We start from the raw sequence: 25586 nt of genomic DNA on the forward strand, positions 1-25586 counted from the left end.
GAACAAATTGGTGGTTGCAGGGGGTTAGGAAGAAGAGGGAGGCAGTTGAAATGGGTAAAGGGGGTCAAAAGGTACAAACTTCCAGTTATAAAATAAGTCATGGGGATGTAATGTACAGCATGGTGACTATAGTTAATAATACTGTATTGCATACTCAAAAATTGCTAAGACAGTAAATCTTAAAAGCTCTCATCACAAGGAAAAACATTTTGTAACTCTGTATGATGATGAATGTTAACTAGACATACTGTGGTGATCACTTTGCAATATATACTAATATTGAATCATTATGTTGTACACCTGAAACGAATGTTATATGTCAATTATACCTCAATTAAAAACAAAGTGAAAAGATAAAGAGATTTCTTGGCAGTTATTAAAAAAAACGGGGGGGTTTTCAGACAGATAGCTGGAGGGCTGAAAGGATTCACAGTAAGTATGGAGACCTATGATAATGACATCCCACACGGATATTCCTTTATTAGCTATGTAAAAATCTAAAAAGAGCACAAGAAAAGATGCTCAACATTAGTCACTGGGGAAATACAAATTAAACCAGGAGATACTACTTGACAACCCCAAGAATAAGTGTGGGCAAAGATGAAGGAAATTGGAACCCTCATACACTGCTGGTGAGAATGTAAAACAGTACAGATGCTTTGGAAAACAGTTCGGTAGTTCCTGAAAATGCTAAACATACAGTTACTCTATGACTGAGCAATGTTACTCTTCTCTCCCAAGAGACCTGAAAATATGTCTACACAAACATTTATACATGAGCATATATGTAACAGCCAAAAAGTGGAAGTAATCTAAATGTCCATCAACTGATGATAAAGAAAATGTAATATATCCATAAAATGGAATATTATTCAGTGATAAAAAGGAACAAAGTACTGATCATGCTAACACATGAATGAACCTTAACACATCATGCTAAGTGAAAGAATTCAGACACAAACACCACATGTGGTTAGATTCTAATTATATGAAACGTCCAGAATAGGAAAACTAGAGAGACAGAATGTAAATGAGTGATTGTCTAGTACTAGAGGGTGGGAGGAAATGAAGAGTGACTGCTAATGGGTACAGGGTTTTTTGGAGCAATAAAAATATTCTGAAATTCACTGTAGTGATGGTTGCATAACTCTGAATATAAAAACTGAATTGTACTCTTTAAAAAAACACTAAATTCTATCCTTTAAACGGGTTAATTTTATGCTATGTGAATTATAGCTCAATAAAGCTGTTATAGAGAAATTGAAAACCAAGAGATTCCTTTATTTTCTCTTACTGAAAACCTCAAACTCCTTTAATTTTCAAACTTTAAATTAATTGAACTTAATTCTAATCGTGACTTGAATTTTAAGAAAATTTTAAACCAAATCACAGGTTCTAAACAAATACCTGTTTGCACACCAGTATCCTTCTTGGGAGAGATCACAGAATTGATACATCTATTACATTTACCACTGACTTCATCCAAGCCATGTCTTGAATTGGAAATGTTGTTAGTAGATGCATTATATTCCACTGGTATTGTATCAACTGGCAAGAGAAATAAATTATCTGATAAAATGACAGTTCAGGAATATTAATAAAAATTATGTGTAGCAGCAACTAAACACGCACAAGACTTTTAATCAATGAGTATGAACACTGCAATAAAAACTTAGAAGGGCTGGCCTAAAAGTTTCCTTCAAAAGGTTACCTGCACTCTTATTCCTTACTGAATTTAGGGAGATCACTTAATAGATTTTCTCTGTAAAAATGGGTACAAAGGTGCACATTTTACCTGCTGTGAGCAAAACCTAGGAAAACTTATGTGAAAAGATATTAAAGTGTAAATCATTTACTTCTTCTCTTAAGGCAATTTCCCAAATAAGTATTATAAAGTTACATTAGTTCAAGGTCTGAAACTCCTTCAAAAATATTTAGTTAATAGGTATATTAAAGGTATTAAAAATAGGCAATTATTTAAAGTCATCTTCGAAAAATATTATAAATAAAATTCTAGTTCAGTACTTACCACCAAGATTTTTAATCAATCTAGAGGTGTCATGTCCCTTTTGAGCCAACTCTCGGATTCTCTGTTCTTGTTTCAGTCTCTGTGCCAGCTCCTGCGCTCTCTGCATTGTCTGGAACAGCTCATTTGTCTTGAGAGTCATGATTTCCTACCAATATTTAAGTGCATAAAGTTACTAAATACAATTATCAAACACGCACAGACTTGACTATTCTCTCACAAGAGATATTTTCTAAGCTCCTGTTACGTACCAGGCACTACTGACGATAATGGGAGTGGTCAACACAGCAAAGTTCCTTTCGTTTTGGAGCTTACATTTTAATATCATTTTCTATAGCTGGGATGATACCATAAATATAAGAACTCTTCTACCTATTCAAGCTTATACTAATAAAGTTCTCAAAGTTTCAAAAAGCAATGGTCAATTCCATCAGAGTTCCATTAAGATTAAAAACAAATTATTAAGAAGTAAAATACAAGGTTTACGGCTATTTCTTGCAATTCAACCAAATGATACTTTGATTTTTTTCATATATATATATATATATATGTTATTCCATAGGAGTAGTTGGCTCAGCCTATTTAACATAATGAAATCAGAACCCCAGACCACGTGTCCCTGCATCAGCTAATTTGGGAGTGAAAGCTGCAAGTATGAAAAGGTAAGAAAATGCAGGTTCTCAGCCCTACCTCCCAGCTCCAGGGGAAGTGCCCTATGCTCAACTCTGTAACTCTCACAAATCTTTGGCAATCGAATTTCATAGTATAATTTGCTCTTTTGTCAGGTCAGCTCAAACATGGCACTTGACACCACCATACCTATGCTGTCTGCATCACTTAATATAGGGGTTCTCCGAGCTAACCAGACATCTATTCTTTTTAAAAAGACCCTTATTTAAGCACAAAAGAAACCTCCAAAACAGCAACAAACTGTATCATCAATCCCAGCCAATCACTCTGCAAACATATTCTCCTGTTCCCAAGTGATACAGACAGAAAGGCCAATCATTTCTCTTAGCATATCTAGAATATTCATTAATACACTACTCATACCTTAGAAAACATTTCAAAATCAAGCACATGGATAACTTTTGTTTTCTGCTATAATAACTCATCCTGACCACCTCCTTAAGCAGAGAAACACCCCAACAAATACAGCATTTGTGAACTAATCTTTGGAAATAATAAAACCTCCAGCTTCTCTCTATTTTCATAACCTTCTTTATGCAAAGCTTTAATGTTTCTGCATACAGCTTCACAATTTCACAATATATATAAATCTTCAACTTCTGGGTATTTTTCCTTTTTTTTTTTTTTAAAGATTGGCACCTGAGCTAACAACTGTTGCCAATCTTTTTTTTTCCTGCTTTTTCTCCCCAAATCCCCCCACTATATAGTTGTATATTTTAGTTGTGGATCCTTCTAGTTGTGGCATGTGGGACGCTGCCTCAGCATGGCCTGATGAACGGTGCAATGTCCGTGCCCAGGATCTGAACCAGCAAAACCCTGGGCCGCCGAAGCAGAGCGTGAACTTAACCACTCGGCCACAGGGCCAGCCCCTATTTTTCCTTTTAAAAACATATCGTTTTTTTACTCTAAAATGTTAAACAGTTAAAATATAAATACCTACTTCCTTTTGTTTTTGCTTAAACATGTCTTCTTCATACTGTTTCTGCATCTCTTCTCGTTCCCGTGCTAAACGATGCTCCTCTTCTTGTTCTTCCTTCTTTCTTTGCTCTTCTTCCAGCTGCTTCTTCCTGCGCTTCTCTTCTACCTGAGCAGTAATGGCTTTCTAGTCATAAACAACCACACAAATCATTGTCACACAAAAAATAATCAATGAAGCATTTGTTTGGTGTTTCTAAAATAAGTTTAACACTACACAGAAAGTATTACATACACGAGTAAAGTTAAAAAGTCAGATTGCCAATGTATTTCTCCCTTCTACCACTTGTCAAGTTCTACATGCTTTTTCTTTAACCCCAGGAGGGCTGTTGGAAGAACTAATAGAGAAACAACTGAAGAAAAAAATCTCAGTGCTTAGTATACTGTCTGGTAAGTAGCAGATGCTCCATAAATGTCTGTTCACTTAACTGATTAAGAGTAACATTATTAACTAAGCGAAATTCTTTACATATCAGAGATTTGAAAGAATTATTCAGACAATTAAGTCCTTTCAGTATTAGACCAAAGTTAGGAGAGAATTTTAATTTTAGTCTTTCTTACATTATCTGCTAGATTTCTCAATCATAATTCTATTTCAATCCCCTCTACAGTTCCCTTCCAAAGAACTAATTTTCATCCTGACCAAAATTCAGGAGAACTAAACTGATGAAAAAAATATCCAATACTAACTTAACATTTAGTGTCATTTCACATCCACTATGAAGACCTTCTCTTCTGGAAGGCAGGTGGCTATACTATGTGATACTGTCTGGTTCTCAGCACGAGTATAATTCTAACATAATGCCAGCTGGAGTAGGGATTAGACTGCTCACAGGATTGGACAGGGCTTGTGCTGTAAGTTTACACTGGAATTTTAATTTCCATTTACTTAAGTATCTATTAGCCATGACTATTACTTATTAAGGCAGAGAACAATATTTTACAATGCAGTACCTGATGTTCTAACTGTTTTTGTCGCCGCCTGTCTCGTTCCTCTATCTCAGCTGGGTCCAAGAGAGCAGTCATGGAACGGAGAAAGCTGGCAAGAAAGATATATTGGCCGTTTAAAACCCAAAAGGTGGGTTTAACAAGTTGCTGAATCATTTTTGTTTGGAATATCTACTAATCATTTTTATTTTAAAGAAAAACACCAAACCAGAAACCAATTAAGATATATTATAAATATAACAATAGTCTTAATAAAGCACAAAGACTTTCTTAAATATCAATAAATACTGAAGAATGAACTTACTTCGTTTTTTGACTGTTTGCCATAGCCACATCTCCAACAGGTTTTACTAAATGCTCCTCCTCTGAAGGTTCAACATGGGTTCCAGTTGTAGGTGTACAAACACTGCTGATATCAGCCAGCTCCTGAGTGTCCGGAGAGACACAGAAGTACTCTGGTTGTTTGTGTGTTGACTGAGAAGACAACTGAGACCGAGAACCAGGATAGCTCTTTAATGAATCAAAATGCATCGCCCATCTGTCATGTTCCTCACCCTAATCATGACAAATAAGAATTGCTAAGAATTTTTCCAATTGTTCTCACGTATAAAATCCTAAATGACAATCAAACATGATTTCTACAAGTTACCATACAGCAGAATAAGCCGTATAAGCAGAATAAGCATCATAAAAATTAACATAACTGTATTCTGTATTGATTTCACATACATTTCGATAACTAGCTTAGAGAATATGAGAAATTCAAAGAAATTAGGAAATTTCTAAAAAGTTAGTTACAAGAAACGATGCCATATCACACGTACTGAATGCATTCAATGAAAAGTTCACAAGAGCAAATGTAGGATTATCTGAATACTCTGGTCTTGTCAAATAGTTTCAGGATACTTTTAAGTTTATGATTAAAGACTTTGAAATTATTTTTTCTCTTTATATCCATAAAACTTTCTAAGTTACCTTTGAAGATATAATTTTTTCCTCTATTTTTCTTTGCCTGTCATCTTCTATTTGCTTGTTCAACTCTTCAATCCATTTTCTCTGCTGTTCTTGTTTCACAGCACTGAAAGGGTGCCCCAGTGGTACTGCTTCCTAAAAAACAGTCGACACCATCTAAAGTTCAGTTCTCTTTTCTAACCACTTCATATTTACAAATCTTGCCAAAGAATTTATACAGATTTAATGTGGAAAGGCATTTATCTCTAAGAAGAGCACTAATTTTAAACAAAAAATTGAGTACACAAGAATTAAGTAGATATATTCTGGTTTTCAGAATCATATTTGTAACATATACTAGCATAAGGATATAATAAGATTAAGTGTAAGGAAAGAAATTTTCTAGTGAAAAACAGAAAATTCTTTCTTTAAAACAAGTATAGGATAATTTAAAATTGATGAGTATTGCTTTACATTTGCCTTTGGAATACAACAAATACTGCTTTTGGATCAAGAACCAGCAGGATGTAAGAGAGCAAGAGGCTTTCTCTATTGAATGGCATCTCACTCTAGGAAACTCCTTTTCTGTTTCTGCTGTTACAACCCTATTACAATCTAAGATGTTTCAATAAGAAAAATACATTGTGTCCGGATTAAGTCGTCTAATTCTAAGGAAAAAAACCAAAAACAGGAACACAAAAATTTGTTATTGCTTTAACTTAAGAGTTTAGTATGCTCTAACAAAAAGGGAAGAATATATTCTGCTCAAAGTGTCCTGAAATGCAAGAGCTAAGCAACAAACAATTTGTTATATGAGATACCTGCAGGACATAATTTAAAAAATAGTCTGACAGAATACTACAATGGCAATATACATCACAATGTTACTTTCTGCCCTTGTTTTTACTAGAAACAATGGCAAGGCTATAGTTTACAACCAATTGTTTTGATCAAAGGAAATATTTATACAAAAGGAAAAGTCTTAATATCTCCCTGTGGAAAATCTAGTAATCAGTTCTCTAAATTCAGTCTTCAATTTCTTACTTAAGGATGTCTTACAAAGCCATTGCTACTCACTTGCTTACCACCTGAATAATTCATTTCACTTCAACTGACTAGGAAACCCTTTAAATTATTCTTATTTTCTTTTTTACAAGTTTCCCCCAATGTGCATTCAGTTAGAAGAATGAAAGTATAAGGATTTGGTGGGTGGGGAGAGGTGGTAGGTAGGATGGAGATCTCCCTTTTGCTTATTGAGCTCATTTAGTTGAAGGTGAGTAAAGGAGATACATGTATAGCACAAGACACACTGTAACAATTGTGTTTTGACCACGGTTTAGCACCTCCCTTCTGTTAATTATTCTACACGGTTAAGGAAAGAACCCTCTTTCCTTAGGCTCACACACACTTTTCTACCTTATCTCCCTCATATTATTGACCTGAGACTTCCTTTCCTCTACATAAAAACTTCTTTTCTAAACACCCATTTTAAGCCTATTCTCAAGTGACAGCCTTGAACGAAAACTCATTTTCATAGGTACTTACTACCTCCTACCCCACAAACAGTTCCTGTTGTTATAGGATTCTAATGTAATTCTTTAGCTACTTTCAAGTTATTCTATGTTAGGAAATGTCAGTCTTACTCCTAATACAAATGCTGCATGAATGGCAGCTACTTAATCAGAACTTTTCCGTGCTTTACAAACAGCCTACTACAGATGTCTGGTTCTGTTCCATTTAATTCTCCCCTTAACACAGTCTTTAAAAATGCAGCTTTGGGAAAGGAGAACACTCAGTGGTAACTTTGCCACAGTTCAGAATAGCCCTGCTTGTCAGTTCATGATTTCCAAGTTCAGATGCCAAGAATTTCCTCACTCTAGATGCTATCCACCTACTCATCTTGTCCACTCACCATGGAGAAAAGGCATTCGTGTGGGTGATGGGTGGTCTCAGCACACTGGGCTAGAAAGAACAGGATCTTCCAAGAGGAAGAGCAGTGAAACATAGAGCTGAAATCACTTTTTTTTTTAGGGGGGTGAGGGTACTCTGAAGTTGAAAATCACTTGTTGAAAATCCTCTGGAACGAGAGGACTATATAAGTGTGCATATAGCTAAAAATCCTAGTTTTCATGTGTTTATTGGCACATTTGATTCAAAAGTCGTCTTCTTCTCTGAAATAATTTCCCTTGAATCCTACTTTACCTCATGTTTTGATGTGTGTATCCATTATCATTCTGTTCCAAGTATTTTTATTTCCAATTTTTTTTTAACTCTCAAATTATTTAGTAGTGTGATGGGGGGGGGGGGGAGGTGAGGAAGATTGGCCCCAAGCTAACAGCTGTTGCCAATCTTCCTCTTTTTGCTTCAGGAAGATTATCACTGAGCTAACATCTGTGCCAATCTTCCTCTATTTTGTATGTAGGACGCCACCACAGCATGGCTTGACGAGCAGTGTGTAGGTCCGCACCTGGGATCCAAATCTGAGGAACCCAGGCCACTGAAGCGGAGTGCACCGAACTTAACCACTACACCACCAGGCCGGCCCCAGTAGTGTGATTTTCAATTTCCACATATGTAGCAGTTTAAAAAATATTTTTGTTAGTAACTTTTAAATTACCTGCTTTGTAGTTAGAGATCACTATCTGTATAACAGCTATTTCAAATTTAACTGAGTCTTTATTTATGGCCTAACACAGTATCACTTTCTGTAAATATTCACGTGTGCTTGAAAAATATTCTCTTATTGTTGGACATAGAACCTGATATATCTTAATTACAACCAACTTGCTACCTTCTATGTTGAAATCTCCCTTTAAATAGATAATTCATAAGTTTCTCTGCAGTTTTACTAATTTCTTGATTCACATATTTGAGGTTTCGAGTTGACCAATTTTTGCTTTACATATTAGACACATGCATGTCAAAAACTGCTATACATTCTGGATGCTAAATCTTCTATTAATATTTACAACCCCCACCATCCCCAACAATGCTTTTTGTCTTATTTTTATTAGTATAGCAATACCAACTTTATTTTGGTTAGCACTTCTTTTTGAATCCTATTATTTTCAACCTTGCTGTATTTCTATGCTTTAGGCATGTCTCGTATTCTAGAAAATATCTAGATTTCTTTGTTCCAATCAGTAGGTGCTTTTTAAAATTAGTTTTAGTCCCACTTAGATTTATTATATTTGTTGGTATATTTGGTCCTATTTCTACTATCATAATTTTATATTTCAATTTATCCCACTTTATTTTTAAGCTTCTCTTTAAAATTTTGGTATCTATAGATATCTTCTTCTAATAAGACAAGAACTTTGGTATGGTTTCACATCCTTTGATTTTGCCATCCTCTGCCAACACATCAATGTTGATATTAACTACACTTTTCTTAGTTATTAAGGATATAGTTTCTCCTTTTAGTTCTAGCAAGATGTAAAAATAACAATCAACTCTAACCAAGGTATGAAATCACAAATCTCTTGCAGCATTCCTCAACTTACCTTATCTTTTACTTAAGCACTTCATTCAAAACTGTTTTCAACGTGGGCCTTTTTAAAAAATCTTCAGAGAACTTGAATGCCCAAGGATATTTTATTATCTACTGTTATTTGAACGACAGTTTGGCTGGATATTAAATTCTAAGTTTTCTTTTCCATCAATATTTTGAAATCTTGTACACAGTGTTGCTGTAGAAAAATACATCAAGCTCATACTTATTCTTTTATATATGTAGCCTGTTCTTTCTTTCCGCAGGCTTTTAGAATTCCTCTTTCATATTCTTAAATTTCAGTTTAGTATGTATAGGTGGGGTTTTCTTTATTCTCTTTTTTGGTGCTCTATGGCCCTTGAAATCTGAGGTCAGTTTTTTCTTTTCATTCTGGGAAACTGATCTTAATTACTCTTTCAAATATTTCCTCCCTCCATTTTTTCCCTCTTGTTTGAGCTATTTCTTTTTTTTTTGTCTCATATTGCCTTAAAACAGTTTTTCCCTATTGTCCTCTCCTTTTTCCTTTTAATATATTTTCTAAATATGGTTTGCCAATTATTTATTCATTTCCTAGCTCTATCACTTCTGCTATTTCTCATCTACTGTATTTTTTACTTTATTTTTCACACCTAAACTTTCTGCTTGGTTTTGTTTCCTGTTCTCATTGCTAACATCTTCCCCTACTTTTTATTTTTTTTTGGCAGGGGGTGAGGAAGATTGGCCCTGAGCTAACATCTGTTGCCAATCTTCCTCTTTTTGCTTGAGGAATAATGTCACTCAGCTAACATCTGTGCCACTCTTCCCTATTTTATGTGGGATGCCGCCACAGCATGGCTTGACAAGTGGTGCCAGGTCTGCACCCAGGATCCAAACCTGCGAACCTTGGACTGCCAAAGCAGAGTGCACGAATTTAACCACTATGCCACCTGGCTGGCCCCCCCGTTACTTCTTTTATTATGTTCATTAGACTAAATTTATTGATTCATCTGTCCTAAGAATTTTGCTTCTGTTGGAATCTGATATACTCTATGTTGTTTTTCCTTTGGAATAGTTGCTTTCCTCCAACGTTTTGTTATTTGCATGAGTTTATTTTTTTCCTGCCATTATCAACCAAACACGTCTAGTAACGAACAGCCAATACACTCAGTGGGTAGGGATGGTGGAGAGCAGACTAGCACTAGGGTGGAAAATTCAGGCATTAAACTACAATCACTCCCCACCTCTCAGAACAACTCAAGTCAGAGCTTCTTTTTTGGGAACACTCCTTAGACTGCAATTGTAATTCACCAGCCAGGTGAGTTTGGAGCAGGGAGGGGCGAAGTAGTTTCCACCTGATTGTCCCAGTTCCTCCCACCAAGAAGTAAGATTTAAGGAAAGACTGCCTAGGATTTTATTCTAGAGAACAGCTAGAAGAAAGATCTGAGAGTTAATGTAGGGTGAGGCACAGCTTGTTTTAAGACAATGGCATTAGGGGAGGAGGAGGCAGCAGGTTAGCAAGAACAGAATTCCAACAACTCATTCTTATTTTATTCTCCCACAGGGATGCTAGGTTAACTTCTAACCCAGGCTACCTGCCAACCCAATAGACCAAAAAAGTATCTTTCCTTTCAGTTTTTTCAGTATCTTAAGGACTCATCTTAGGGGTAGGTACCAGCAGTTTACAGTTTAGTATTTTGAGACCATGGGATCTTAGCATTTGTGACTGTAAAACTTATCGGCTGTCAATATTTTCTGTTTGACTTATTTTTGGTTGTTTTTCTTATAACATTATAGCAAATTCTGTAAACACTCCAATGACATTTGAGAATTTGAACTGTATATTTGTAGAAAATAAATTTCTGATAATTTTTATTGTTCAAATCCTCTGATAATTCCCTGGTAAAAATGTGCTTCAATTTCTATTTATTTTGGGCATATGAATCACAGAAATTATTTTTACACCTTTATTAGTGACTCTGCTTTTTATCAAAATTAATTACTGTGTCAACAGCTTTCTCTCCTGAAGTAATGTTTCCAAAACTATTATCATCAATTTTGCTTTCTGTTTTTTCTTTAAATTTTTATTGGCTTACAGAATCAATCTATTTTTTGATAATGTGTAATTTTATTTCAAGTAAATCTCTTTTTAATTTTTTTACAATTTTATTTATTTATTTATTTTAGTTTTTTGGGAGGGGGAGATTAGCCCTGAGCTAATATCTGCTGCCAATCCTCCTTTTTTTTTTTGATTTTTTTTTTATTAATGTTATGACAGATTACAACCTTGTGAGATTTCAGTTGTACATTATTATTAGTCATGTTGTGGGTACACCTCTTCCCCCTTTGTGCCCTCCTCCCACCCCCCCTTTTCTCTGGTAACCACCGATGAGATCTTCTTGTCAATATGTTAACTTCCACCTATGAGTGGAGTCATATAGAGTTCGTCTTTCTCTGACTGGCTTATTTCACTTAACATAATACCCTCGAGGTCCATCCACGTTGCTGCGAATGGGCCAATTTTGTCTTTTTTTATGGCTGAGTAGTATTCCATTGTATATATATACCATATCTTCTTTATCCAATCATCAGTTTCTGGGCATGTAGGTTGGTTCCACGTCTTGGCTATTGTAAATAATGCTGCGATGAACATAGGGGTGCAAGGGACTCTTGGGATTTCTGATTTCAGGTTCTTAGGATAGATACCCAGTAATGGGATGGCTGGGTCATAGGGTATTTCTATTTTTAACTTTTTGAGAAATCTCCATACTGCTTTCCATAGTGGCTGTACCAGTTTGCATTCCCATCAACAGTGTATGAGGGTTCCTTTTTCTCCACAACCTCTCCAACATTTGTCACTCTTGGTTTTGGATGTTTTTGCCAATCTAACAGGTGTAAGGTGATATCTTAGTGTAGTTTTGATTTGCATTTCCCTGATGATTAGCGATGATGAACATCTTTTCATGTGTCTATTGGCCATATTCATATCTTCTTTTGAGAAATGTCTGTTCATGTCCTCTGCCCATTTTTTGATCGGGTTGTTTGTTTTTTTGTTGTTAAGCAGTGTGAGTTCTTTGTATATTATGGAGATTAACCCTTTGTCGGATAAGTGGCTTGTAAATATTTTTTCCCAATTAGTGAGCTGTTTTTTTGTTTCAATCCTGTTTTCCCTTGCCTTGAAGAAGCTCTTTAGTCTGATGAAGTCCCATTTGTTTATTCTTTCTATTGTTTCCCTCAACTGAGGAGTTACAGTGTCCGAAAAGATTCTTTTGAAACTGATGTCAAAGAGTGTACTGCCTATATTCTCTTCTAGAAGACTTATTGATTCAGGCCTAATCTTTAGGTCTTTGATCCATTTTGAGTTTATTTTGGTGTGTGGTGAAAAAGAATGGTCAATTTTCAATCTTGTGCATGTGGCTGTCCAGTTTTCCCAGCACCATTTGTTGAAGAGACTCTTTTCTCCATTGTAGGCCTTCTGCTCCTTTGTCGAAGATTAGCTGTCCATAGATGTTGCCAATCCTCCTCTTTTTGCTGAGGAAGACTGGCCCTGAGCTAACATCCATGCCCATCTTCCTCTACTTTATATGTGGGACACCTACCACAGCATGGCTTGCCAGCTGGTGCCACGTCCGCACCTGGGATCCAAACCGGCGAACCCCAGACCACCAAAGCGGAACATGCACACTTAACCGCTGCGCCACAGGGCCAGCCCCTAAGTAAATCTCTTTTAAGCAGCACATCTTTGGGGCTGTCATACCTCTGCTTTTTAACAAAAGATTTTTTACCTTTCAGAGTTGATTTTTCTTTTTTTTTTTGGTGAGGAAGACTGTCCTGAGCTAATACCTATTGCCAGTCCTCCTCTTTTTGCTTGAAGAAGATTGTCCCCAAGCTAACAACTATGCCAATCTTCCTCTATTTTGTATGTGGGACACCGCCACAGCATGGCTTGACATGTGGTATGTAGGTCTGCACCAGGGATCCAAACCTGCGAACCCCAGGCCGCGAAAGCAGAGCACATGAACTTAACCACTATCCCACCAGGCCAGCCCCTTGATTTTTGTTTTCTTGCTGTTACTACTTATTTTGTTTTCTGTTGTACTGGTTACATTGGTAGATATGCTGTTTATAATTATACTAGTAGTTACCTTTGTTTTGGAAATTCTTAAGCCTTTATCTGATTTTCGAAATCATAATTAATGCTGTCTTTACAGAGAGATCAGGCAACAGATCAAACTTTGCACAATGTTCTAACAGAAACATAAAGAACAAAACTGGAAAATACCCCTTTGCTTCCACTACTCTTCACCAGTTAGACAATGGCAACAATTTGCTCTCTTTTCATTTATGTATTCATATGTGCTGATAAGTCTTTTAAAGTTTTTTTTCTTTAAATATAGATACAGTTATGTTATATGTATTGTTCTGCAACTTACCTTTTTTGTTTCAGAATGTCTTGGAGACTTTGTGTCAGCTATATACTCCTTTTTTTAAAACCACGAATTCCTTGTTAATTGTGTTTTAATTTTGATTCACTTTTCTGACCCAGAAATAAATCTTTAAAAGCTTTTCTTTAAACAAAATAGTATCCAGGAAAGATTCTTGTGAGGAATATTTCATAAATTATTGCAGGTCTGAGGTATATCTTTCTGTTCCTTTTATGTGTGAACATGCTGAGGCATTACATTTTTTAGTCCCAGTTTTTATCTATTAAACCTTTATAAATACTGCTCTATTATCTACAGAGTAAAAACCTAAGAATAATTTGATTTTTATTCCTTGCCACCTTTGTATGTTTAAATGCTTGAAAAAGTCTATACCTACTCTTAAAATCTGAATACTTACTAGGATGTATCTTCAAATCAGCCTCTTTTTATTCATTTAGCTTAATTTTTTTTTCTCATCTACAAAGTCTTTTCTCTGATACCTGTTATTAGTACTTCTTATCTATTTGCTCTGTTTTCTTCTTTGGAAACTCTATTACTCAATATTGTATCTTTATAAGCTATTTACCTTCTATGTCAGACTTTTCATCTCTTTTTAAAATTCTTCCTGTATTAAGGGAGTGTCCCCACAGTGATCTCTTCCTCTTCCTCTCACTGTGATTTCAATTTATTTCATTACCAAATCTTTTTTCTTTCTTGCTACTGTTTTCTTAGTTTTCTACTACTTTCTTATCTTGAACCTATTATTGTACAAGCATTTCCTGAATCACTTCAAGTCCATCGTGGAATAAGATAGAAATAAATAAAAACTAAGTCAATGTTTTCTTTAAAAGTTTCCTGCTTCACAAAATAGGACATATTTCTTATGAGAGATTTTCCTCTGAGTACTTAGCAAGAATACCCCCTTTTCTAGTGCTCAATATTTTCAGTCTCCGATTTCTTTTTTCCTTTTTACCCCTTTTTGAACAAAGAAAGATTCATCTAGGTCTAGTGTTATGGGTAGTTAGTATGCACAAGTTACTCTCAGTTCTCTCCTTGACCTGTTTAAGTGTTGGTAAATTCTGCCTCTTATTCTGAAACTGGATGCACAGGTATGTAAGGTGTCTAGTACACTTCTTGGATCCTAACAGGCCTTCAAACAATTCCATTTCCTTATTCTAACTATTAAATCTTTCTGGTAAGGCAAAGAGACCCATCCAGTTGTGAATAAGGAAGAGGATTCTTTCCATAGAATTGAATTCTGGAGGACTGAGATAGGGTTCCCCTGATTCCAAGACTATCCAGTATAGAGAGGCAAAGGGAAGCTTTGGCCAGGACTGGCTCATTTTGGTCAAGCTGAAGTATTTGTGTCTTTTGAAATAAGGTCATCAGTGTATTGTGACTAGGTTACAATTTAGTCATATCCCAGTTCTGCTGTGGGAAGGGCCTCATAATCCACAAAAACTATTCCTAGGATTCTAAAGTAAACCAACAAGAGAAGGAATATAAAGATTCTAGGTACTCCAGTTTTATTCTATTGGGTTGTGACCTGCTACTTAAAAAAAAAAATCTCATCCCGTTAGTGATAAAAATCCATAGAAATTCTTGCTGAACTCTGAACTATGCTATAATGGGCTCTTCCTGATGTATGCCATGGTAAGAAATGTGTTCTGTATTATCCTTTGTATCTTTTTGCACGTCAGAAATATTACATAATTTTTTTAAAAGTCAGAAAGTTGCAAGGTCAAAAAAGGAAAAGATACATATACCTGATCCAGTTATAATTATGCATATATGATTGGGCATTAATGCAGATCAGTGTTTGTGTATCTACTCATTAAGAAAACAACATAGTACCAGAAAGATCCACATCAAACTCAGGTGCTGCATAACCACTACCACCCTCAAGACTCAGCTAAAAAACTGTTAGAATAAACAAATTCTGCAAAGATGCAGGATACAAAACCAACAGAAAAATCAGCCACATTTCTATATACTAACAATGAATTTCTTTTTTGGGAAAAAGAAATTAAGAAAACAATTCCATGTACAACAGCATCAAGAAGAATAAAACACTTAGGAATAAGTAGGCAACAAATGTGTACACTGAAAACTACAAAACATTGTTGGAAGAAATGAAAGAAGACAAATAAATGGAAAGATAGTCTCTTGTTCATGGATTGGAAACCTTAGTATTGTCAAGAATACCTAAAATGATCTATAAATTCAATGCAACCCCTATGAAAACCTTGATGCTTTTTGCAAATATAGAAAAATCCATCCTAAAATTCATATGGAATCTCAAGGGACCCTGAGCAGCTAACACAATCTTGAAAAAGAAAAACAAAATTGGAGGACTCACATTTTCTGATTTCAAAACTTACCACAAAGGCGTGGTAAACAAAACAGTGAGACAGTGGCACCAAGACAGACATACAGAACAACAGAATAAAGAGCCCAGAAATAAACCCTCTCATATACAATCAAATAATTTTCGACAAGGGTGCCAAGACTATTCAATGGAAGAAGGACAGTTCTTCTTTTCAACAAATGGTGCGGGGAAAACTTGATATCTACACACAAAAGAATGAAGTTGGACCCTTACTTTACACCATATATAAAAATTAAAATAGATCAAAGATCTAAACATAAGAGCTAAATTGATAAAACTCTTAGAAGAAAACAGCAGAAAAGCTCCATATCAGATTTGGCAATAATTTCTTATGACACAGAAAACAAAGGAAAAAACAGATAAATGAAAAAAAGATAAAATTCAAAACTTTTGTGCATCAAAGGACACTATCAAGGGAGTGAAAAGGCAACCCATGGAATGGGACAAAATACTTGCAAATCATATATCTGATAAGGGATTAAAATCCAGGATATATAAAGAACTCTTAATTAAAAAATGGGCAAAGGACTTACAAACATTTCTCCAGCATAGACAGATGGCCAGTAAGTACATGAAAAAATGCTCAACATCACTAATCCACTAAGGAAACACAAATCAAAAGTACAATGAGAAATCACTTCATACCCATTAGGATGGTTATCGTCAAAAAAATAGAAAACAAGCCTTGGTGAGGATATGGAGAGGTCAGAACACTTGCGCACTGCTGACAGGAATGTACAATTGTACAATGGTACAGCAGCAGTGGAAAACAGTATAATAGTTAAAACACAAAAGTGTCAAATTAAAATTGGTAGAAATTTAACACAAAAAATTTAAACATAAAATTACCATATGATCCAGCAATTGCACTTATGAGTATATACCCAAAAGAACTGAAAGCAGAGATTCAGAGAGATTATTTGTACACGAACGTTCATAGCAGCATTATTCACAATGACCAAAAGGTGGTAACAACTCAAATGTCCATCAATATTTGGATGAATGGATAAACAAAATATAGTATTATACACACAATAGCATATTATTCAGTCTTGAGCAGGAATGAACTTCTGATATATGCTACAACATGGAAAAACCCAGAAAACATTATGCTAAGTGAAATATGTCAGACACAAAAGGATAAATATTGTATGATTCCACTTAAAGGTACCTAAAATAGTCAAATTTATAGAGACAGAAAGTAGAATGGTGGTTACCAGGGGCTGGAGGAGGGAGAAACGGCGAGTTATTGTTTAACGAGTACAGTTTCAGTTTGAGATAATGAAAAAATTCTAGAGATGGACAGTAGTTATGGCTGAGTGACAACATGAACGTACTTCATGCCACTGAAGCATACACTTAAAAATAAAAAAAAAGAAGGAAAAAAGGTAGGAGAAGCTTTTTGTCAGCCAAATGTAGAACTATGATTTGGTGGTAGCAATAAGACAATGAAAAGCTGGCCAAATGGCAACCTCACTTTCTACCCCATGTAGATCAGAATATACTCCCTTTACGTAAGAGGCTTCCCAGGGAGGGGCAGTCATTAGGTAAAGCCAAGTTTTTATGAAGGTGATGTATTCTCAAAAAGGCTGAAGCTGGACGTAAATTTCTTAGAAACACAAAAGGAGTTTTAAGCTGCATAGTGTAAAAGAATGTTTGGGCTGAACAATATAGGGATGAGAACACCAGGCCATTCAACTGGGGGAGGGGGAGTGAGACTGAGAATCAAGAAGAGGAGAGGAAAAGAAGCTGGTTAGAGGGCTGACTCTAAATAGCCTCAGGGCTCCAAATGGAACTGCTTTGCAAATTATCACTAGAGCAAACCTTCAGTAAGCACTTTATATGCCAGCCACTGTTCTAAGCACTTTATATGCATTACTTCAAGTTTTAACAAAATTGGCCTTGGTGACTCTGCCTGCAACCAAATTTCTCCTCCTCTCACTTATAGGAAAAGGTTAACTTAATATTCAAACAGTATAAATAGCTGTGGCTATGGCTGGGATTTCTGAAAACAACTGCTTTCAGGTATTTAAGAACCGGGATTTTTTTGTTACACAGTTAACTCATTTCCCCTCAATAGCATCTCTCTAGTATCTTACCACATTCATACACAAATACACAAAAACAGCATTTAAACAGTAAAAGGATGAGTAAATAATCATACTCTTTAATCCTTAGTTGTTCAGCCCTGGATTTAGAGCATGTTTTCTTTTCTAGACTTTCTCCTATCCCTAACCCCCATCTCTGACTCCAAAATATATATAATTTTATTGATTTTATGGATTATGAAAAAAAGATGCACATTATCATTAAAAAATATACAAAGTGTAAAAAAACTAAAAATCACCCGAAATGGTTAATTCTTTATTTGCATTAATGAGTATGGATTATTTCCCCATAATAAATGACCTAATAAACACACAAATTAAGCAATAATAAATGACATACTAACATTTAAACCTAAATTTTGGTAACTAAAAATATTTTTAGCATTAAAGACTTTTTAGTCCTAATACTGAAAAGTAAACAAGCTAACAACTGATTCTCACCAACTTCATGAATAATTTTAGTCGTAGTTTTCAAATTCCGTATACAGATTTTAGATTCTGTATATATATATATGTAGATTTAGACTCTGCATGCATCAATTTCTAAATCTTACATACATAACATTATCACAGAACAACAGATTTTTCTAAAATGACTTCTATCAAGACTATTTACTGCCTTTTAACAATCAGTCAAACTGCTTTTGGGAACATGGAAAACTACAGTTCAGATTTCATTCCTTTTGTTAATGTAAACCTATCAACAGACTACAAAATTATTGGATTTAGGCAAGTCAACCCTATATAGAGCAGAATAAAACAACCATGCAAACAATCTAACTTGGAGGGGTTCTATAAGAAATCTACCAGCGCTAGGGCTGGCCCACTGGCATAGTGGTTAAGCGAGTGTGCTCCACTTCAGTGGCCCAGGTTCACATCCCAGGCATGGACCTACACACCACTCATCAAGCCATGCTGTGGTGGCATCCCACATACAAAATAGAGGAAGACGACCATAGATGTTAGCTCAGGGCCAATCTTCCTCAACAACAACAACAAAAATTAAATAAATAAAAAATAAGAGATTTAAGAGAAAAGTATTTTTTTTTAAAAGAAATCTGCCAGTGCTGAAAATGTCTACTATCAGTCATCCCTTTAGAAAACAATCCCATTTATAACTGCATCAAAAAAAAAATAAAATACCTAGGAATAAATTTAACCAAGGAAGGAAAGACCTGTACTCTGAAAACCATGATGCTGATAAACTGAGGTGACACAAATAAATAGAAACTGAGATGACACAAATAAATAGAAAGATATATCATGTTCATGGATTGGAAGAATTAGTATTGTTAAAATGTCCATACTACCCAAAGCAATCTACAGATTCAATGCAATCCTCATCAAAATACCAATGGTATTTTTCACAGAACCAGAACAAAGAATCCTAAAATTTGTGTGGAACCACAAAAGACCCTGAATAGCCAAAGCAATCGTGAAAAAGAACAAAGCTAGAGTTACACTCCTTGATTTCAAACTACACTGCAAAGCTACAGTAATCAAAACAGTACAGTAGTGGCAGAAAAACAGACACGTAGATCAATGGAATACAAGAGAGGGCCCAGAAACAAACCCAAGCATATATGGTCATTAATCTATAACAAAGGAGGCAAGAACATACAATGAAGAAATGACAGTCTCTTCAATAAACGGTGTTGGAAAAACTGGACAGCTATATGCAAAAGAATGAAACTGGACCACTATTTTACACCATATACAAAAATAAATTTAAAATGGATTACAGTCTTGAACATAAGACCTGAAACCATAAAACTCCTAGGAAAAAAACACAGGCAGTCAGCTCTTTGACATCAGTCTCAGCAAATTTTCTTTGGACCAGTCTCCTCAGGAAAGGGCAATAAAAGCAAAAATGAACAGATAGGATTACATCGAACTAAAAAGCCCTTTGCACAGCAAAGGAAATCATTAACAAAACAAAAAGACAACCTACTGAATGGGAGAAGATATCTGCAAATCATATATCCAATAAGGGGTTAAAATTCAAAATACATAAACTAACAGAATATTAAAAAAATAAACAACTCAATTAAAAATGGGCAGAGGGGGGTCAACTCAGTGGTGTAGTAGTCGAATTTGGCAGGCTCTGCTTCAGTGGTCTGGGTTTGTGGGTTCAGATCCCAGGCGCAGACCCACACCACTAGTCAGCCACGCTGTGGCAGCAACTCACATATAAAGTGGAGGAAGACTGGTATAGATGTTACCTCAGGGCTAATTTTCCTCAAGCAAAAACAGAGGAAGACTGGCCACAGATGTTAGCTCAGAGTGAATCTTCCTTACCAAAAAAAAGAAGAGCAGAGTACTTGAATAGACATTTTCCAAAGAAGACATACAGATGGCCAACAGGCACATGGAAAGATGCTCATCATCACTAATCATTGGGGAAATGCAAATCAAAACCACAATGTGATATTACCTCATACCTATCAGAATGGCTATCATCAAAAAGACAAAAAAATAAGTGCTGGCGAGGATGTGGAGAAAAGAGAATCCTCATACACTGCTGGTGGAAATGCATATTACTGCAGCCACTATGGAAAACAACATGGAGGTTCCTCAAAAACTAAAAGCAGAATACCACACAATCTAGCAATTCCACTCCTGGGTATTTACCCAAAGAAAACAAAAACACCAATTCAAAGAGATATATGCACCCCTATGTACACTGCAGCATTACAATAGCCAAGATATGGAAGCAACCTAAGTATCCATTGATGGATGAATGGATAAAGATGATGTGGGTGTATATACACACACACATACACATACACACACACACACACACACACACGGAATATTACTCAATCATAAAAAGGAATCAAATCTTGTCATTTGTGACAACATGGATGGACCTAGAGGGTATTATGCTAAGTGAAATAAATCAGACAAATACCATATGATTTCACTTATATATGGAATCTAAAAAACAAATGAACAAACAAAACAAAACAGAAACAGACTCATAGATAGAGGAAACTGGTGACTACCAGAGTGGGGAGAGGTTAGGGGGTAGGCGAAATAGGTGAAGGGGATTAAGAGGTATAAACTTCCAGCTATAAAACAAATAAGTCATGAGGATATAATGTACAGCATAGGGAATATAGTCAATAATATCATAATAACTTTGTACGGTAACAGATGATCAATTCCTACGTATATAAAAAGCAAATCACTATGATGTACACCTGAAACCAACAGGATACTTTATGCTAATCATACTTCCATTAAAAAAAATTAATTTGTTATTAAAAATAAGAGTATTTAGACTTACTCCTTCAAGGAAAATAGGTTATACAGTGATCAAGTAGTAAATGGCTTATATATTCAAAGTAACAACATTTAAGACTTACCTCTAATATCTGACTAGCTCTAGGTAATGAGTGCCCATCAGCCTGGATCAGCGCTACCTGAATAGGAGACTGTGACAGAACACTGGAAGAGCTAGCAGAAGTCTAGAAACAAAGAGAAAAACAAAGGTCCTCTGTCCTGATCTATTATTAACACAGGCAAAAGGTCACTAAAGCACTACCTGGGGGACAACTGGTATGTACTTATATTTAGTAAGTAATCACTTATGTTTCATTTGATAACCTTGTAGTGGATACCACACGGTCAGTGGTAAAATTTTGTGGTCAGATAAAAAATGCAGAGTTCTTTTATAGGAGCCTAGAGGAGGTGCATGGGGCCTCTACACTCACCCACTAACATAGAAAGACAACTTACAGAATGCAAACGGACTAGTTGAGGTCATAATTTTAAAATACCATATGAAAATTAAGTTCTTAAAAAATAAATGTTTTAAAAATAAGTTCTATGATATGAACATGGCTTAGCATTAAAAAATTGCAATTAAGATGTTTTATATTCCATAAATGCTTGATTTTGATACTCTTACCTTAGATTGGTCAAAAATTCCAAGTTTTTCACATACTGTTTTATCACTTTCTGATTTTTTCCAAGGATTATTCCATTTTTCAGAGGCTTCTTTTTCTTTCTTCTTTAAAGCAACCTGTTCATCTGTAAATAATGTCCTTTTTAAAAAAATGTACAAAAACTGTAAAAAAAAATCATGTAAACAATCATGACCTTCTTAAAGAGTGCAGATTCCAACACAGATCTAATCAAATTTGTTTTTCAGGGAAGAGATTAACTCATAAGAGAGAAAAATTTTAAGGGATGGAGTAAGAGAAAACATTTAATCAGAACCAAATTTAAGTATGGTACAAATGGATGTAAAAATATTTGTTTTATTACAATTATCAATAAGGAGCAATTTTTTCAGAACAACATATTTTATATTATGCTAACTATTCTGAGGTTGTATTTTCCTGTCACGTTCATTCAATTTTTACTAAGAGACTTAAAAGCTAGAAGTCTGGATTCAGGGAAGCCTGGGGTCAAATCCAAGTTCGATCACTTCCTAGCTATGTGACTGTGGGCAAACTGCTGTTTACCTCTCTATACTTCAGTGTTTTCTTCTGTAAAATGAAAGTAATAATAGTGCCTATTTCAGTACAGGGCCTAGCACAAGCTAAATATTTAATAAATGTTAGCCATTATCATTCATAACTGTTGAAAAGTAAAAAACATAAAATCTTGTGTCTAACAGACCAATATAAAAACAACTAGGCTCCAAATCATCAATAGTCCTTAAAAATTCAGACACATAAACTTAAATTCCAAGAAAATTAACGAAAGCATGACTTTAACAAAGAGAGATGTGCTTTCCTAACAGTATCTAGTAAAAGAAAGTAAATTGTTTTTAAGATAATAATTAAATCATAAAACACTTCAGTCATTTCCAAGGAATTTCATCATACTTCACAAGTTTGGCACTGTATATTTATAAGCTAAATTTGTATTGAAAGAAAATATTTAAAGCTGAAATTATGATATAAACACACATCAGATCACCAAACCTTCTGATACTGCTACCATACATTTAATTTCTTCATTTCTCTGTTACCTTGACTTCCAACATCCACTCATTCCCTATTTCTTCTATTTATCTCTTTTTCTACATCACCTGTTCCAATAGGGTTATGACTACCTCACAGGACTTCCCAGTCCTATAATAAAAGGTGTAATAATTACCTACCAAGCTCTTTCCTCCACTGGGCTTTTTTTGCTTCCAACAAACTTCTATCACGTTCTCTTTCCCCCAGAGTACTGAATATGTCAGCTGGTTTCCATAGATTCTCTCTAAGACAAAACACAAAAAATTACAGAAGCCTTATTATACATTTCTACACAACTTACTCCATAAATATTAAGTAATAAACTTTTAAATAGTTCTTCTTTTTCAGAGTAAATATTTCACATGCAAGTTAAGGAAAAGCAAAACCATATTCCAAAAATGTCCCCACAATAACAGATACGAGTTACCTACGTGGCAATTTTCTGCTCATACTGTTTAGACGTCTCCTGATTTTTATTTAAAACAGATTGATTTTCATCCTGAACAGACGAAACAGCCTCCGTTTTCTGGACTAGTCCCATAATGTTCTTGTCCTTTGGCTGATTAGGAATATTATTTAAAGGTAGACTGTACTGATCTAGGAGGTAAAATGCATGTTTTAAAATTAACACTAAAATTACATCTCTTACAATACCTTATCTTGGCATACTGCTATACAGTTTAAAAAAACACTGCTTACACATTACCTAATTAATTACCTCTCACAGCAATCCTTGCAGTGGGTATTATGATTCCCATTTTGTCAAAAAAAGAAACTGAACCCCAGAGGTTAAATGGCTCAGAGGTATGGCCATAGCCATACAACTTCTTGTATCAAATAAGAAAACAAGCAAAAACAAAAAAAGAAACTTCCATTTACTCTTGCCAATTACAAATAATATAAATGATAACACAAATCACAACTTAAAGGAGAATGCAAATAGCTTTAGGAAAAACTCATTACCTTGTCCTTATTTTTCTCATTTAGCTGGGCAATCAGTGGGTAACTTTACCACAGACTATTGTCTCTATGTCCCAGCTTCAATATCTATTCCAAATGTTTTATGTAAGGCTCAGCTGTTTGGCTCAAAATTGTTCTAATTCCTCCTTAATGTGCTAGCTCTCCCAGTGAAGAGAAAGCATATCTAATAGGTAAATCATTATATGATGAGGCAAACTCTGCTTTTAACTTCATTGATATTCTCTCTCAATATGCCTACTAAGTTTTCATTTTTTGTTCCCTGAGCTAGAATTCTAGCCTTACAAAACCCAGCTCCCTCACTTTACAAAGAATAATCTAGACCAAGAGAAGATAAATGACTCTTACCTTGAGCACCTTGGAAACGCATAGGAGCTACCTGGTCCCCGAACCAGTTGTAGGGCCTCTTCCTGGTGACTGTTAATGTTATTTTTATTTATTTCACTATTGCCTAACAAAATTTTAATGATATTTCTACTCAGATTCACAATTCCTTAGCTCAAAGCTGAAACTAGATGGCTTTTAAAAACATAATACAATGCTCTGACTAGTGAAACAGAAGGCATGCAACATTCTACGACTCCTTCCAGGTCTGTGTTTTACATTGGTTAAAAAGCTAGTGCTGCGAATCTTTAGCATGGATTGAGGATCAGGAAGAGTAAAACACAGGGGCCAGAAAAACAATTCTTTTCAGCAACTCAAGTCAAATCTTCATAGAAAGGTTCCCACAATTTTCACTAGAAATACTACAGTGACTTTAGAACATTTTATATAATTATTTTCAATGTAAGTAAAGCCTCTTACATTCTAAAGTAAGTACAATAGCTTTTTGTACTAACATCTTTTCTAAAGTTCACAGAAACTGAGTTTCTTAAGGCTATGGCACAAGAGAATATTTTGAGTATTAATCTTAAAATATGGTGTATTATAACTATAAAAGTAATTTTGCATGAGAATGTTCTCTAAAAGAATAATTATTTTAAAAGACAGTTACATGTTAAATTAGAATTTAAGTGGCACAGTTACATAAAATCCAACGAGTCTGAAATTCAAAAATGCTTACAGATTGACAAAATTAATATTAATTAAAACTTTAGAAAAAATCTTACTTCTTTCCTCCTCCTTTCCATTCTCAGTCAGGGAAATAGATCTATTTCCTTGGTTTACTGTCATCAAAATCTGTTGTAGTTGGTCTTGTGTTAGACACACCAAACCGCTCTTCATGTTTTCAGCTGTGATGTGTTTTTTGCAAGGCTTCTCTTTAGCTACTAGAGATGTATTTATGGTGTTTCTAGACTTCTGTATATTAGGGGTTGCAGGTGAAATTTCTTTCTGGATATGAAGACAATCTTTATCTGCATACTGCTTGCATAAATCCTTAGTGGGTGAAAAAGTCATACTATTTTTTTCACCTTCTGCCAGTGAAGTTTCTGAACCAATTCTCTTCTTTTGTAAAAGTTTTTCACTCCTGACACAAGTATTTTGTGTTGATCTTAGAACATATCCAGTTTGTTTTGTTCTTAAAGGACATTTTGCAATCTTGGTCTTATTTCCCATCTGTTAAAACAACAGAAATTTATTCTCCATAACAGCCCATGAAAAATCACCAATTATTTTTATTTATGTAATCTGTGATAAGTCAGGCTGCTAAACTT

The 25586-nt window shown here is 35.0% G+C and overlaps 1 protein-coding gene across 25 annotated transcripts in view; it reads right to left on the reverse strand.

Annotated features, from left to right (window-relative positions):
* Positions 1 to 25586, reverse strand: part of CCDC66 (coiled-coil domain containing 66) — a 48534-nt gene that overhangs the window by 12612 nt on the left and 10336 nt on the right. For 8 of the 25 annotated variants that reach the window (XR_011426848.1, XR_011426850.1, XM_001491793.7 and 5 more), the window contains 11 exons: positions 25041 to 25488; positions 23385 to 23550; positions 23094 to 23197; positions 21891 to 22012; positions 21346 to 21447; positions 5615 to 5746; positions 4944 to 5194; positions 4646 to 4730; positions 3657 to 3818; positions 2030 to 2174; positions 1408 to 1548 (listed from right to left, as the gene is read on the reverse strand). Coding sequence is in view for 22 of the 25 variants with exons in the window: in XM_001491793.7 (XP_001491843.5) it covers positions 1408 to 1548; positions 2030 to 2174; positions 3657 to 3818; positions 4646 to 4730; positions 4944 to 5194; positions 5615 to 5746; positions 21346 to 21447; positions 21891 to 22012; positions 23094 to 23197; positions 23385 to 23550; positions 25041 to 25488 (1858 nt within the window). In the remaining 3 variants the exon portion in view is untranslated. Of the gene's footprint in view, positions 1 to 1407; positions 1549 to 2029; positions 2175 to 3656; positions 3819 to 4645; positions 4731 to 4943; positions 5195 to 5614; positions 5747 to 21345; positions 21448 to 21890; positions 22050 to 23089; positions 23198 to 23384; positions 23551 to 24279; positions 25489 to 25586 lie in introns of those variants that run through there. The other 17 variants (XR_011426849.1, XM_023620258.2, XM_070237352.1 and 14 more) reach the window with 8 other exon arrangements.

Source organism: Equus caballus, chromosome 16 (assembly GCF_041296265.1).
Source record: "Equus caballus isolate H_3958 breed thoroughbred chromosome 16, TB-T2T, whole genome shotgun sequence".
Lineage (NCBI taxonomy): Eukaryota > Metazoa > Chordata > Mammalia > Perissodactyla > Equidae > Equus > Equus caballus.